The 16,745-nt window shown below is 34.8% G+C and overlaps 1 protein-coding gene across 4 annotated transcripts in view; it reads right to left on the reverse strand.

Annotated features, from left to right (window-relative positions):
- BRWD3 (bromodomain and WD repeat domain containing 3) overlaps positions 1-15,697 on the reverse strand; it is a 180,277-nt gene extending 164,580 nt beyond the window's left edge. For all 4 annotated transcript variants that reach the window (XR_005062085.2, XR_005062086.2, XM_017661952.3 and 1 more), the window contains exons 1-6: positions 15,450-15,697; positions 15,271-15,329; positions 15,037-15,066; positions 14,572-14,631; positions 3,795-3,945; positions 2,420-2,518 (exon numbers count right to left, since the gene is read on the reverse strand). Coding sequence is in view for 2 of the 4 variants with exons in the window: in XM_017661952.3 (XP_017517441.2) it covers positions 2,420-2,518; positions 3,795-3,945; positions 14,572-14,631; positions 15,037-15,066; positions 15,271-15,329; positions 15,450-15,480 (430 nt within the window). In the remaining 2 variants the exon portion in view is untranslated. The remainder of the gene's footprint in view (positions 1-2,419; positions 2,519-3,794; positions 3,946-14,571; positions 14,632-15,036; positions 15,067-15,270; positions 15,330-15,449) is intronic.
- Positions 15,698-16,745: the final 1,048 nt, after the last annotated feature.

The raw sequence follows: 16,745 nt of genomic DNA on the forward strand, positions 1-16,745 counted from the left end.
TTCATTTAGATGACGTTCTAAATAAGGCAAAAGTACAGTGACAGAGATTAGTGGTTTCCAGGAGTTGAGAGGGTAAGGGATTGACTGCAATGTGACATGAAGAAAATTTAGGGTATGACAGAAATGTTCTCTATTTTTATTGTGCTAGTGGTTATACAATTTTATAAATTTGTCAAAACTCACTAAATTGCATACTTAAAAAGGAGGAATTTTATTTTATGTGAATTATACCATGATATATACTTGCCTTAAAATTTAAAAGTAATGCAGCTAATCCTCTATCTTCAGAGATCTACAAGTGTCAATGTTATACAAGGAAGTATGGTGACATCTGACCATGAAATGTTTGAGAAATAGACAGGAAGTCAAGAAGTATAACTTACCCAGTCACATACTTCTCTGGGCTTTGAGTTTTTCTGATGTAAACAGGGATTTACAACCCAGTTTCCCAAATCTATTCCCAGAAAACTTTCAGAATATTAAAGGTATTCTAGGAAAAGGGTTTTCCATTATCAATTTAGTTAGGAAATGTCCCCCATAAGGTGATTCACTATACATTTTAGCATAAGAAAGGCTCTGTGCAGTCCCACATGCATTCATTCTTTTCCCTATTTTTTTAATTGAGTGGCTCCCACATTTACTTAACCAAGAAACACTTTTATTATAAAATAGTGTTGCTAAAGTTCTGTCTAGTTCTAAGATTCTTTGATAAAACTTTCAAGATTTATCTTCATGATTAAATTTTACTTACATTGTGAAACTATAAAGATTGATTTTAAAGTAGCTGTGGAGAACTATACCCCACAATGAGAAAATTGTCTCAAATCAAAAACTTAAAAAGATTTCATATTTATTTTGCTTACTTTTCTAATGAAATCCTCTAAGTTTGTATCAGGTTCTGAATTCCAAATATCCAACACTTAAGTATATTGACTAGTGTATACTACATGAAAATACATCATGATTGAATTACCTCTATCCTAATAGCTCTTCCCCAAATAACATGGCAGATTTAAGACTGTGAAAGCATCCATGTCAGAGACACTAAACTCCCGAAGCAATTACTGTAAGAGTAACAAAGTCATTTAAGTCAGAATATAAAGTGCTTATTGTATAAAACTAGAAGTTTGAATGTATATGTAGAGTTACAAGTATTTTTTAAAAGGGAAGAGAAGAAAGAATAAAGATTAAAAACCTAATAATCTAAAGACTACTCTTCAGCACTTCACATATGACCACTGAAGAAAGTATAAAGCATTACAAATAATACTGATAGTGTAGCTAAAAATACTGTATCTTTTGAACATAAATGCATGAATAATGAAAGCTCTCTCAATTCAATTCAACAAATTAATTATGAATAAGGCTTTAAAGGGAAAGTGAACACTGGAAAATTGAGGGCAAACAAAATATCCTCCCAAGTTTTTTTTAAATGTTAAAGATGTTATGTCCAATTAGACCAAACCTAGTAGTCTACTTTTCCCATACTATGGAATAGTATTGTTAGCAATACACATCAAAGTACAATAAATTTATAATCCTTACAAATCTTTAATGATTTTGTCTAAATAGCTTTTAAAATTATTTCTTTCCTAAATTTATCTAACCTCTTGGGTAGATAAGTTCTATAAGCTTACATAAAACAGTATTCCTTTTAAAAATGTATTCATATGTTTCAATTTGAATTTAAGGCATTATCTAGGCACTAGGCACTACATAAAATTGTTTTCTAGAAGAGTGAAAAAACAGGGAAGCAGAGTGGTAATTACTCATCTAGCTGCTTCATTTGTACATTCTTTATAAGAGTTAACCTTTAGTATAAATGGTTTTATAGCTAGACCTCCTTGGGAACCACTACTCGTATTTATTCATAATGGTTTGGCCAGAGATATTCCAGGAATAATCTTAATGGGACATGTGAATTTCAATAAATAAGAAGTGAGAAGGTGATTTTTTAAATAAAGACACAAAATTTATTACATCATTATAAGTTTTGCAAGCAGATATAGCAGAATGTACTTTTGTTTCCTTCTGAAAGCTATCTTTTTACATAATTCCCTGTAAAATCTTTAAGCTTAGTATATAGATATATAAATAGAACATCCATCTAGTTAAAAACACCTGTATATAAAATAGGAAATGCTAAGAAGGAAGGAAAGAAGGAAGAGAGGGAAGGAGGGAGGGAGGGAGGGAAAAATGAAATAATAAAGAAAACAAGATTATCTCTTACAAAGCCATAATTATATTTGCTTTAAGTAAAATGCTTTAAAAAATGAGGACCAACCATTAAACTCCGCAAGAATGTAAGTAGTTTATTTATACTTCAAATTTAATTCTGGTACCTATTTTTTGACTTTATAATGAGTTCAGGAAGGAACAAATAAAGAATATTTTTATAACTCACATGGACATTACTCACCCACATTTGGAGGTTTCACACAATTTACAGGTAGTTCTGGAGGTCTGCCTCTGTGTAGAGCTGCAAAAGCAGACCCACTCCATAGTGTACTCTTACAATCTATACAAAAAAGATTCAAAAGTTAGTCAAGTAACAACAGAGCAGTGTTTGTTTGTTTTTTAAACTATACCTCAGAGGCAAATGTCTGTTTTCAATTCCATTAGTTGAAATACATTTTTAACTATACTTTAATGTACCATCAGGGTATTTTATTTCTGTGCTGATCAGCAACTAAAGATTTTATTATACATATATTTGAATCTTATGTAAATATGTCATGGATTAATAAGGTTTTATGTTTGTACTTGTCCTTCTTATCTTCAGGCTTACACACATCTATTCATACAAAACTGTATAAGCGCAGATAGAATTATGGCACAAGTATGCCAGGAAAAAATTCAGAAATATTATACTTGATACAGGCTCATGTAATGGAGTACCTGCCCATTGTGCTGTAACAGGTAAAACAACATTGTACATCAGATGATAAATGACTAAAAATAGTTTTGTTTTTTGTCTGACTTTCATATTATACAAAAAATACAAGCAAATATGATAATCCTAATAATTCAACTTCGAAACAAAAAAATTCTACTACTCTCTCCAAAGCTTCCTTAAATTATAAAATGAGGTGTTTAAAAACTGGTATCATTTATGCAACTGTTTATCTTTGTGAATTAGAATATTGAAAAACACTATGCTAATAAAACAAAACAGAAATAAACTGTTTGCTAGAAGTGAAAACTATTATACTAAGAGGCACCCTTAATGCTTAATTTCACACTTTTATGTTAAAAAAATACTAATTTATATATTTTATATATTGGGATTAAATATAAAACTATGGGGAAAATCTGTAAAAGACAGTAACAGTGGAGTTGAGAAACTGTCATTGAACAGTCACTGATGGGATAATATTTTAGTTTAAATTTTTAACTTTCAATTGTAAAATTTTTTACACATCATAACTTTACTTATTATAAAATATGCAATGTGATTAGGATGATATCAAGGCACATAAACATTAAAAACACTGAAATGTAATGAAAGAATATTTGAAGCATTTCTACTATACTAATCGGAGCAGTGATCTTTTGAGATGCCTATTGGATTAAAAAGAGATTTTATATTCTTTACCTCTACGGTATTTACTGTTTTACAGAAAAACTCTCCTTTTAAGACTCTAAAAATTTACTTGTGCACAAAGGAAATAAAAACAAGATTGGCAAGATAAGAAAAAGTAGATGAAAATTTGTATTTAGGAAAGCATAGTAACATTTACTTACATAAAAATATGCTGCTCTCCACTCCTTCCTGTAAACAGTGAAAATCTTACCTTTGGCATCCCGTAAAAGAGACTGCCGACCAACACCTAGTAATGTCTGTACTCCACGAACACTTTGAGGGATCTCCTTATCTAGTAAGGGACCAATCCGCTCACAAATTTTAAGGAGGTAGTCTGGAGGAATGTGTGCATTGGCTGCCACCTAAAAGCATAAAGCATAGGAAAACAAATATGGTTTAAAAACACTATCTTGTCCATTACCAAACTGTCCCATCATGTAGCAAAATATAATTTTAAAATAGAGAATTAGGAAAATAACATTTTAAATATTTAAAACCTCAACAAAATGTAAGAAACAGCTACAAATTTTAAGCACATTTAAATGATGTAACATTTAAATGACATGGCACTCCACCTTACTTTTATAAGCCCTGACTAAATCATTTGTTTAGCTGTCAATCTTATGAAATAAGTGTTACAAAGCTGTAAAAGTGAGCATGCTTAAAATCAAAGTACAAAGATGATAGGTAAACTCTACTAGTCCTTGATTTATTCAGTAGTGATTAACTGATCAAGAATGAGGATCTAGATTCTATAAAAAGGATAAGAATGCAAACAAAAGGTTACTATTTGTACTGAATTCTCACCTAAAGGACTAACAGGACACATTTGCTTAATGAAGTGGAACTGTTTTTCCTAAAAAAGTTAAGTGGTTTCCAAAAGAGGATCAAATTAATGATTTTATGAACACCATACTCTAAACACTAAGCTTTGTACTTGAAATTCACTGCAACATTAACGCAACAGTTATGAGGAAATAAACATCAAAACATTTTCATTTTTATCTAATGTTCAAATTCCTGATGTTTCATAAATACCTAATTACTAAAACAATAAACAGAAAACCAGAATATTAAATATCCTTAAATATAAAGAACATCTACATTCTTATCTTGGCATAAGGTCTTGAAATTTACTTCTGGCAACAAAGCCAATTTTTTTAAGTACTACAGCTAAGATTATATATGTGTGAGTGTGTTTGTGTGTATATATACATATATAGCTAGAGAAAGAAGGAGGGAGGGAGGGAGGGAAAGAGAAAAATATAAATATAATTTATAAAAAAATATATCTATATCTATACCTACATCCACAACCAGACAGGACACACATCAATATATTACCACCAGGTCAAGAACAATACAACACAAAATAATAATTCTGTAAATCATCTCTAGTGATCACCATGAGAGAAAAGATTATGTGTATTCTTGACAAGTATTTTTTCATTGAATCAATGAATGAAAAAACCCAAAGTAAAGTCTATAAGCAGTATCATATGAACTCATTGGGTAAAAATATTAAATTCTCAGATCAGGGTGTCTTTCTTGTTTTCTTGAGAAACACAGGTCAAAGAACTACAATCCAACATGTATTCAGAATTTTGGGAATAAATGATCCTATTATGATATAAAAAATGTTATTTCCTTCCAATATCTTTTATAAGTCTCTACAAAACCAATTTTAATGTACCAAAATAATTGGGGCCTGGGCGACTGTCATGATTCTCAGGAAGAATGTCAACTTAACCTCATGATTTCATATACCTCTATAAGGTTTGGCTTCTGGATTAGGACAAAGGCTCAAGCAAATTTTTTCAGTGATTTCTCACATCTCTAGTTTTGTCTTCCCAGCAAATAACTACATATAATTATATGTCAGTAAAATATACAGGTAATATTAAAGCCAAAGCAACTCATGGTCAAATCAAAAAATAATTTCTTATTATCTATAGACACTGATATCCTAAAATCCTAGTTTGTAAAAAACTCATTCCCTCCACATTAGGGCATTTCCTAAATATGTCTACATACAAATACAGTTAGAAACCCTAAAAATATACATCTCAAATAAAGAAAGCTTTAAAATACTGTATATGAACATCTATAATAGTTTATATCTTTTTCTTTCTCCCAACACTGTCTTGGATAAACTGGGATTCTGGTATCAGCCACTACTTTTTCATCAAGTAAATGTTATACAAAGGCTTTACATAGGATGGCAGCTGATGTCTTTACTGGCATTATCAATTTTCTTTTTTTTTCATCTCATTACCATCTCTAGAGTTATTCACTTATTACAAAAATCTAGCCTATAAATTGCAACATGTCTAGCCATGTATAATCCAGAAAATGGGAGTTCTCTAACATGAAGTTTTAGAATTACCATCTTAGAGAAAAATCTGTGGGAACTGTATCTTAAACTAACATTGTAAGCCCCCTGGCTACTTCATTTTATAGAAACAATGATGTTTGATTTTCAGGTAATTATATAATTTTTAATCAATTCCTCAGTAATAATTCTAAAACACAGAATCATTAATCAAGCAACTAAAACAAGGCTTATCTACTCCCAAATTTTTCCCGCTTGAAGAGTTGTATTATAAGCTATTAAATAAATTTCACAAGTTTGACTTTTACCCTATACAACAGAAAAATGTGCAATTTCTAAGTGGTCCCATTCAAAAACACCATTCCTCTATAAGCAGTAATAAAACAGTACTGGAGAAATACAGATTCTATCAACACAATGGATGTAGTTTGAGGAGGTAGCTTGTTCAAACACAACAAATGCTGTTTAAGGAGGAGGCAGCATGTTCAAACTCAAAAGAACAACTGGAGTTGCTCAGCAAGTAAAAACTATCTTCCAGACTAAATCTTAATACCTTTTCTACTACCCACAAAATCTATGTGAGCACTTTTGAGTTTGAGCATGCTACATCCTCCTTAAACAACATTAACAGGCTTTGGGACTGTATCAGTGCAGTTCTTGCAATAATAGTCTTCTAAATCAAACTTTAGGACTTATAAGTGATAGTTAACATTTACTTCATTCCATTTGCTTTGATTAAAGCTGGAATTTTTTAAAGGTGATCTTTTAGGCATAAGAATGCTCATCTACCCTCAGAAATTACAAGTTTTAAAAAAATTCTGTTAGAATTATGTATGAATATATAATAAATATAATTTTTTAAAGTATATATTATTATAAGCCAATCTTTTCAATTAAAGCCCAAATATTCTAATTTCAGTTATTTAATCACATTTCTCACTGGAATATAATGGCCAACAGGTAACATAAGCATCTTAAGATCTGCAGAAGAAAAGCATTCTCTAAAAACAGTTTTTAAGAGTATAAAACAAACTTCTATATTATTCTGTAAAATAGATCCTAAGAGCTAAATTACAGGATCTTTGAATTGGAAGGATCCTTATACATAATCAACCTAAATCTACATCTTACAGTTGGAAAAAGATCCAGAAAAGTGAAGTCAATCAATGGTCACAATGAATGGAGAGGAAATACGTGTCTTCCTGCCCCCAGCTCTTACTACAAATTTGAATAAACTGAAAGAAATTTAATGAAACCTAGATTATAAACCTTTTTAATGGGAAGATTGGCTGACCTAAAGAGCAAATCTAACAACTAAATTACCACACTTCACAATCATTATGACAACTGAGAAGACCAGAGAGCTCACTGAGATGATCCTACTCATCATAATTAGTTAAAAGGACTCCAGCTGGGCATTGAATAAAATGCAAAAGGTACCTAATCTCAGGGGGCCAGGCCTGCACCAAGGGCTACATCTGAAATACTAATTGTCAAATGGTAATGATATCATTTTTACCATAGCTTTTGGAAATAACAGGATCAAATAAGTAACTTTAAAAAAACAAAATGGAGAGTTGTGTGTTTTTTGTTCAAAGATCATGACTACACAGGTAAAATGAAGACTCAAACTGGAACCATATGCTAAAGAAGTAAATTAAAAATTTTATCTGAGATTTTAATTTGGGGGTGGGGAATAGAAGGAGGGCATACAAAGTCAGGTGATTTTTTTATATTTAGGGACAGAAAAAACAGACTTTGAAAAATAGAGCAAGGCTTAAAATATATCAATATGAGTGTAGTTTAGAGATAAGTATGGTACTTTTAAATCTGAGAGCCTGATTATTCAGGCTCCAAAATTTACTAGCTATTCCTCATTTTGGCAGTGTGATACAGTAGAAAGAACTTAGGTTTGAATTCTTCCAGCATCCGTAGTTTCCACTTATGTGACCTGCAAAGTTACTCAGTCTCTGAGTCTGAGCTGCTTCATCTGTAAAACAGAGAATAATAATAACCACCTGATGTGATTTGTAAAACAAAAACAAAACCATTCACTCATGCATTCATTCAGATATTTAAAGTATAGGGATGCAATGGAAAGAAGATTAAACTGCTTCCCTATGGGAACCCATTGTCCCAGTGGAGGAAACAAACTAGTAAACAGAAACATATCAAAGCTACAAGTGCCAAGAGGTTAGTACAGAGAAGGAAGGTAACAAAGCAGTATAGTACCTAATTCAGCCTGGGGGTTAGGGGTTCATATCCAATTTTTCACTAGAAAGCTAAGTGTAAGTTCAAAAAACAGATAAAAAGGGAAGGGAGAACATTCCTGGCAAAGAGAATGAAATGGTACCCCCACCCAGTTAACACACTCTGCACAGTGACTAGCACATAATATTTCCTCAGTGTTTAAGACGCTGTTCCACAACGTTAAAAAAGGCAATGAAAAACTCTATCCAGAGTATCATCTGATTTTGAAAAAAAGAAAATACACATACTTGCACGGAAAAACAAGACCTGGAAGAAAACATAAAATATTAATAACAGTTTATTTTCTTCTTGATACTTTTCAATAAAATATAAATGTCTGCACTAATCCAGTATATTATATCTTTACAAATTAAGGGCTAAATTTTAATGTTTGCTGGATTTGAAAGAGGAAAGGGGAAAAACTAAGCAGAAAGAAAAAACAGGTAGGCCTTTCTATTGTAGTGATAACACTGGTTTGCAGGGTAGCAGGGTAGGCTACAAAGTGTTAAGACTTTCTTTCACTTTCCTTTGAAAATGTTAATCATTGTCCATAGCATTTCTTTTTCTTTTTATTAATTTAAAGATTTCCTCAGGAATGAGAAAGCCAGAGCAAACTAAGGAGGCTCAAGTATTCTCTAGTTACACTGCCTTAAGAAGCACTACAAGTACTATAAACCTTGAAGCTAGATGATATCAAGACAAGGACAAAGAACCCACCCATATTCTAGAAGTTTCTCATCCAAGAAAAGAACTCAATATCAGCTAGCAAACGGAGTAAGATTTAAAAATATGTATCATAAAATACTTCTAATAAAAATTAAGAAAATTGAACTAATATCATTAGCTGAGGGCCAGCTAATTATAAAATACCATGATAGATATTAAAGGGCATGAGAAAATATCTTCAACAATTTAAAATATAAGAAATTAATTATCAATAATGTATGGAAAATAAATTCTGGGTGAGAAGAGAACAATCAGAATGGCTGAGACCCCTGCAACAAGACTTCAAAAAGACATACCTCCCACTCTTAAAAAAGAGGGAATACTATACCAGTATCATACTGAATTACTTTCCTGCAAATCATAAAATGCAAATAACACTATATACCTTTTGACATAATTATTTCTTGTTTGAGTTAAAACACTCATTTTGGGTTCAATTCTGACACTCTTAAATGCACTGTTTTATATGCCCCTTACCTTATAAAAATATTAGGAGAATTAGGTGGTAATAATTAGCTACCTAAGAAATATAAATTCTGCAGTCACAGTTCTCCAGATTTCCAGGCTACCTATTCAACCTCTCTGTCCTACTTTTAAAATGTAGTAACCAATTCATTTGCACAGCATTTTTAATTAACAAAATACATTCCTTCACATTTAACTCATTTAGTCCCACACAACAACCTTATAAAACAGGTAGAGGTTTTTATTTTATAAATGAGGAAATTGAATCTCTGAGAAGTTAAGTAACTTGCCTGGAGTTGCTCAGCACGTAAAAACTATCTTCCAGACTAAATCTTAACACCTTTTCTACTACGTACAAAATCGATGTGAGAAATGTTAAACAAGGGCATCTCTAAAACATGATACAAAGTTGCCTTTAAATTACTAATTTGCTCCCTACCAAATTGTTTATTAATCAGTAATCAAAATCGGGAAAAAAAGAACAAACACCTACAAACTTATCTAATACTCAAATTTGACAAAGGTGCTTTCAGGACAAAATTCCATAAGGAACATTCACCTCATCTAAATTCTTACTACCTAACAGCCAGTCTCTTCACCTTATTGATGCCATCTCATTTGCACTGAGATACCAGTCTTCTTGGAACAAATGATAAACCTACAAAAGGATTTTAATCATTGAAATAGATTAAAATTAGATTTTAAAAATCTAGAAAGCAGATTCCTAGAGTCCTGTGTGTAAAAGAAAAAAATGCCAATGATCAATCCACACAAAAAGCTAACGCCAACATATACAGAAAGCAAGAATACACATGGCTCAAGCAAATAGGTAGTCAGGAATACTAGCTTCCAGGCAGTGACTGCTCTCTGCCATATTACCTATCAGTTAGCATTATATCCACACTGGGGTTAAGCAGCACATGCTTTTTGGTTTCCCATGATGCATTCTGTTCTTCCTAACTATGGCTGTCTGTCCACACAGTGGTTAATAAATCACACATGCTTGAACTGCTTCCACACTTTCAGATGCAATAACTATGCTACCAGCACTCAAAGATCATTCTATATTCTAACAGACAATTTGAGCTATTACTAGTAATTAGAGAACAAAAGCTGGGTATGGTAAGAAAAAAATACAGGTATGTCTGGAATTCAAATGCACTATTTTGAAGTAGTTGGTGAGGATCAGATAAGACAGTGTGAAAACACATTTAAACTCAAATATGTTGTATGTAGACACAAATTCTGAAGATGACATATCATCATAGGTGTATGTACTCCTTTTAAAGACAGTACTGAAAATATAATTTTGATTAAAAAAATTTAATAGCATAGAATTGCTTCAAGTCTTTTGTCCATATATAAAATAAAGGTAATACAATTTATGTCACTCCAAATGTAAGCACTAATTGGTGCTTTCAATTCTATGAATGAAAAATGCAGTTATGCATTGCACCAAAAGATAATTATGCCTTTAGTTCAGTCTTATGATAGAAGTCCCCTTAAAATGATTCAAAAATCTTAAAACATGCCTTTTAAAAAAATTTCCAAATCACCATTTCAATATATAAAATATGTAACAAAAATTTCATTTCACACACACACACACACACACACACACACACCTCATTACTATGTCTGCTGTCCCTAATAAAGCTCCATGGAGAAAGAAAGAACAGTCAACACTTCAACAGGGTCACCACAAATGAAAGGACATTTATAATTATTCAAATTATCTATTTACAATGAATTATAAGAAACAAATCTAATTCTATTGTTATAAATAAGTCAAGCAGAAATAAAGAAAAATGCCCAAAGCAAACTTCAAAAACTATTACTATGACTTCAAATTTCTCCCTATATCATTACTTACAAATCTGAAAATTTAGAATGTTTTATTTTGAATGCCATAGTCAAAAACCTCAGTTCAACATAAACTAACTAACATTTCATGTACAAACTCATTTTTTTAAAGGCACTTCAGATTTGGACATGTCAATATTTGCCTACCAGTAGCTTTAACAAAAAACACCTGCCCTTGTGTTCCGAGTTTAAGTAAAGTACTAAATCAGATATAAGACAAAAGGGGGATTTCTAGAACACATAATAGTAACAGTAGTAATGAAGTGTTGAAGAAATCCAACTATCTTAATAGCATAGAATTGCTTCTGGATAAATCAAGTTAAGCAATACAGACAATTCAAGCAAAAGTACACATATGGACAGAAAGACAGAATTTTTGTTTCAAATATGTAGTATACTTGGCTAAGCAACCCCAATTCAGTATTCTGATATCCTCCTTTATAGTCCTTCACTTCATCATGCATCCGTATTCTTTCCTTTTTATGCCACAATATATCTTGTTTTAAGTACTGCTATATAATTTAACATGTCTTATACTTATTAATACCATTAATATATATAAAATTATAGTACTTAATATTTTACTCTAAATTTCAATCCAAAATATGTATGTAGCTAAATCAAAGATCACACTACATAAAGCCATTGCTCTAACAGCACTTTAAAAAAATACCTATCCCAAGAAAAAATATCCCTCTCTCACACAATGAAGCTACTAAAAATCAGAGGTCAGATGTGAAATAATTTTAATGAATACAACTGATGAATCCAGTGATCCATCTAACACTGCACACTCAGTTCTAAGCCACTATGCTTATTTCCCTTCTGTTCAAATTCTCACTCAGCCCTGCCCCATCTTCCCTTACAATGAAATGTACAGGTAAAGAACAGATATTTGACTTAAAATAAGACCATTTATCAAAATGTAATATCCCTAGAAAAACTGGATCCCAGAAAAATAAAATCTCTAGTGTACAATATAGAAAGTAAATTAAAAACAAAAATGATACTTCTCTAAACTACAAGTAGTATTAAAACAATAGAGAAATTCTGTATATAAAAATAATATAAAAGGAGCTATAAAGACAATAAATGAAGAAGATAAGGCTGAAAATCAAGTAAATATAGGGATATGCAAATGATTAACAACAATTTAAAACAATGGTAAAAGTTTAAGCCTCACTAATAAGGGAAAAGAGATAATCAAATCAACCAGGGGCTATTTTCACCTATTTAAGCCGACAACAGATTAAAAAAATATAAAGATGCTCACTGTAAGTACCCAGACAATGACATTACAAATTAACACAAACTTCTGGAAAGCAACCTTACAATATATAACAAGAGCTATAATAGTGATGAGACCCTTTGACCTGACAACTATACTTTAGGAAAAATATGTAGCTAGGGATAGGAATATAGCCCAAGAAAATAACTTCTAAACAAAAAGGATAAAATCAGAAAGGCTTAAAAAAAAGGAGAAAAGCAGAAAGACTACTTAAGATACTAGTGAAAAACTGTAAATAACCCAAATGCTCAAGTGGAAGTTGAGTTCAAATTATAACAACTTAAATATAACTGAATCGTCTTACTATTCGAATAACAATAACTATGCAAATACAGATAAGTATATATAAAAATGTTAAGTAAAACATAAAGCATAAAATGGACATTGATTCCAGTTGTATAAAAAAATGCCTTTACAATATAAGGAAGTGGAGTCTAGTGAACTGGGTTTTTTTGTTTTTTTTGTGATTAGACTATTTCTAATTATTTTTCTGTTCATTTACTTTTTATCACTGTCAAGTTAATTTCAAAAAAGCTTTTTCCTTTTTAAGTCTCCTTTTGCAACTTGCTTAAAATGGCCTGCTTAAAGAGAAATGTAAATGAAAATATTTTCAAAACTCTATTTTCAAAGCTACATTAGTCATAAAGTGTTGAACCACATATTGGTAAGCACTGTTTTTTCCCTTTTTTGGCAGGAAATAAGTCCAAAAAAATGACTTACTAAAAATTAAATGACCTGGTAATACATGCAGTTTTTCAAAAATAATTTTTATCCACCTGAGAATTTTTCACCACTAATAGTACAGATGATGGAATTTATCCATATCACAATTATTATACCATTCTCTGTGATTTGCAAAAAATAAAGAAACTTAGTCAATAGATTTGGTAGTAATTAACATGGCCTCATTTAATACAAAGAGAAATACAAACGAACACCAAGCAATTTAAATACTGTCTTACAGCAAGCAAATTTTAAGTCATGTATATTTAGGGTCTGCTATATCCCTCCAACATTCTTTAACTCTGACCGATTTTCTTCTATCTGGACCCTATTTAAAGGAAAGACAACTGAATTTAGATTTTGGTAACATCACCCCTTTCTCCTTTTACTTCCTTCCAATTCACTGTGCCACTAGCTAACACAAGGGAACATCCTCCCAAAAATAAAAAGGATCACCTTTTTCACTGTGTCACTGATGAACATGTACGTGCATGTACGCTATGAATATCTGTAGCAGAAACAGTCAATCCAATCCAATGCCTGTGGTCCTTTACTAAAGTATATTCTATGTCAGTATATGAGCTGTCTCCTTGTAGTCCCAAAATCATGTTTCATCAATTCTCAAAAAGGTCATAATTCATACTTATTTAGTGAACATGCACCACCACAAATACGATTTAGTCATTTGCTATTTTCTAAAACCTGAAATACACAATGATTATGCTTTTTCACTCTGAAGTAGCTTATCTCAAACTGGCAAATTGTGGAATTCGCTTGACACTCTTTATTATCTTTAATTGTGTTGTTTTTTCCTCAATCCCGAGTCCGTCAACTCCCCCCCCTCAGACCCCCTTCCCGGTGCCCTTCTCCCCCACCCCCCACCAAAAAAAGACTAAGCCTGGCCTCAGTTCCCGTATTTCAAGTCAGGACCAATCAGAAATCAGTTTTCTTCCACTAATCCGGAACGCCCGGCTGTTACCAACGCTGTCATTGGCCAGCGTCAGCCCTTGGTACGTGCCCCAATATAACCCCCTGGTTTCTCTCCGTTTTCCCCCTACAATGGGCCTTTCCCGATGTTTGTTAAAATTCATAATCCACCATACGGCATCTCTAATCACCAATTTACGTTCTTCAAAGTTTTCGGGTGGAAACAAGCGAGGCCAAGGGAAGGGAAGGGTACCCTTTCTCTGACTCGCGGAGAAGGGGGAAGGGGCAGTCGTTCTTCAGCTCAGCTCAGCACCGGAGCCGCGTTGGCTGCGGGGTCCGAGGCGGGTTGGGGGAACAAGGTGGGGAGGGAGTGGAGAAAGAGTTGGGTTAAGTTGAAATGAAAACTTTACTCACCAGATCCTCGAAGCTCCTTCGGTGCTCTTTCCCCTCCCAGTCTAAGCGGTGCGGAATCAGCTGTGGGCCAGAGAAAAGAAAGGCGGAGGAGGCCCCGGGTTGGGGGGGATACAATAAAATTTAAGCCTCCGCTCCCCATCAACCCGACCCAGCCTGGATCCTGGTCTTCGACCCACTGGCGTCTTTATTTCTCTTGGCCACACAGCTGTTGCCTTAGAGCTACACGAATATAAGGGGAGGAGGCCGAGGGGGAGGAAATCCTGAAAAACCACCTCCCACAGGCATAAAGCGGGGCGAGCTAAGACCCCAGCGATATCCGCCCCTTTGAGGGAAGCCGGTTCCCCCTGTGACAAGAGCTATGAGTGCCTAGGAGCCAAGCCGCCTTCCCGGCCCCTGCCCTCCGACCGACGCCCTTCTTCCAGTCTCACCCCAACCTTCCCCACCTCTTCTCGCAGGGGCTCGTACCTGATGCTCCTCGAGCTCCTGCACTAGCACCTGAGCAAAAGGGAAACACGGATATGAAGAGCAGCTTCGGCTATCAACCCATTCCTCCCTCCCTACTGGGAACCCAATCACTGACGGTAGGACAAGCCAAGGCCGGCCTTTCCTTACCCTCAGCGGAACCGCGCAGCCCGCTGCCTCGATTTCCCCATTGGTACCATTCCCCACGGCTCCCAGAGCTCCTCCTCTCTCTCTCACCTGAGCGGATTTGTTACAGGGTCCGGACTGCAAAAACCTAGCGATCAGGTAATACAGCTCTGAGAGAGAGGGGGAAAAGAGGTTGAGAGGGAGGCAGAGAAATAGAAGCTCTTCCAAAAGAAACTGTCAGCCGTCGCACGAAACCCCCATCCCCTTAGCCCCGGGACACAGCAACCCACCGGCTTCGATCTGGGTAGGTGCCGCCGCCATCCTTTTCCCGAGGGGTCTGGGGGCTTCCCTCCAGAGGGGCTGGCGGGCCGGGAAGGGGGCGCTGCCTCTATTGTGGTGAAACCCCCATGCCCAGGAGTCCCGCCGCTTCCGCCGCACTCCTTGTCCCAGTTTCAGTCTCTCTCGGATTCATCGCATCGCGTTTCGACCCATAGACATTCTAGCCCAAGAGCTGAGGAGGCGGAGGAGGAAGGAGAGGGTGAGAGAGAAGAGGAGGGAGGAGCCGAAGTGGCGGAGGGGTGGGCGGGGGCAAAGTGGGTGGAGAGAGGGGAGGGCAAAAGCTGTGAGAGGGGCTGCAGCGCTCACTGTTGCCGCCAGAGGCACTAACGCAGCCGCCCATCCTCCGCTCTTCCAGACGACTAACGTTGCCTAGCTACTGCTCCCGTAAAGAGGGGGCGGTGCTAACTGACAGCCGACGCTCTGGCTGCCGCCGTAGAACTCGGTGGTGGCGTTCTCTTACGCGTGCTCCCCAGTCGCCCTTTCTGTGAGGGCAATTGGGCCTTTGCGGTGGAAGACCGTCCTGTCCGGCGTGATCCTGAGGAACATGTGAGGGGCTGATTTTGCAGCATTCTTTGTTTTCCTCCCTAAACCAAAAAGCTTTTGGGGTTTTTTGTCTCTCGCCCACCTAAACGAGGCTAGCACCTAGAGGATCTTGTGGCTGAGGGAGGAAAGGGAGCCCCTACTTTGTCATTAACTTGTCTTTAAAATGATCCTTGAACCAGATGAAATGCTGTGCTTTTACTAGTTCAGAGTGCAGGACTCATTGTTTTAGAGAAAGACCAGTTCTAAAAATGTACCCCGGTGTTAATATTGCTGTCAGAAATGAAGCACTTTATTTTTTCCCTTCTGAAACTTTGACACATGGTATATCTGTCCTATTCCTGTAGGATAATTTTCAGTTGTGTTTCAAATACTGCCAAAGTATTTTACATTAACTGTTTTTAATATATTATTACATACCCGTATGCCACGTAATTTTCTACATGTTTGGGGCAACCTTTGCTTACTATACAGTTGACCCTTAAACACATGAGTGTGCAGGTCCACTTAGACACAGACTTTTTTCAACAAATACACTGGAAAAGTATTTGGAGATTTGTGAAAATTTTAGAAAATGTTTTCTCTACCTTACTTTATTGTAAGAACACAATATATAATACAAGTAGCATACAGAATATGTGGCACTGGACTATTTATGTTATCCGTAAGTCTGATCAATAAGCTATTTAGTAGTTAAGTTTTGGGGC

Source organism: Manis javanica, chromosome X (genome assembly GCF_040802235.1).
Source record: "Manis javanica isolate MJ-LG chromosome X, MJ_LKY, whole genome shotgun sequence".
In the NCBI taxonomy this organism is placed as follows: Eukaryota; Metazoa; Chordata; class Mammalia; order Pholidota; family Manidae; genus Manis; species Manis javanica.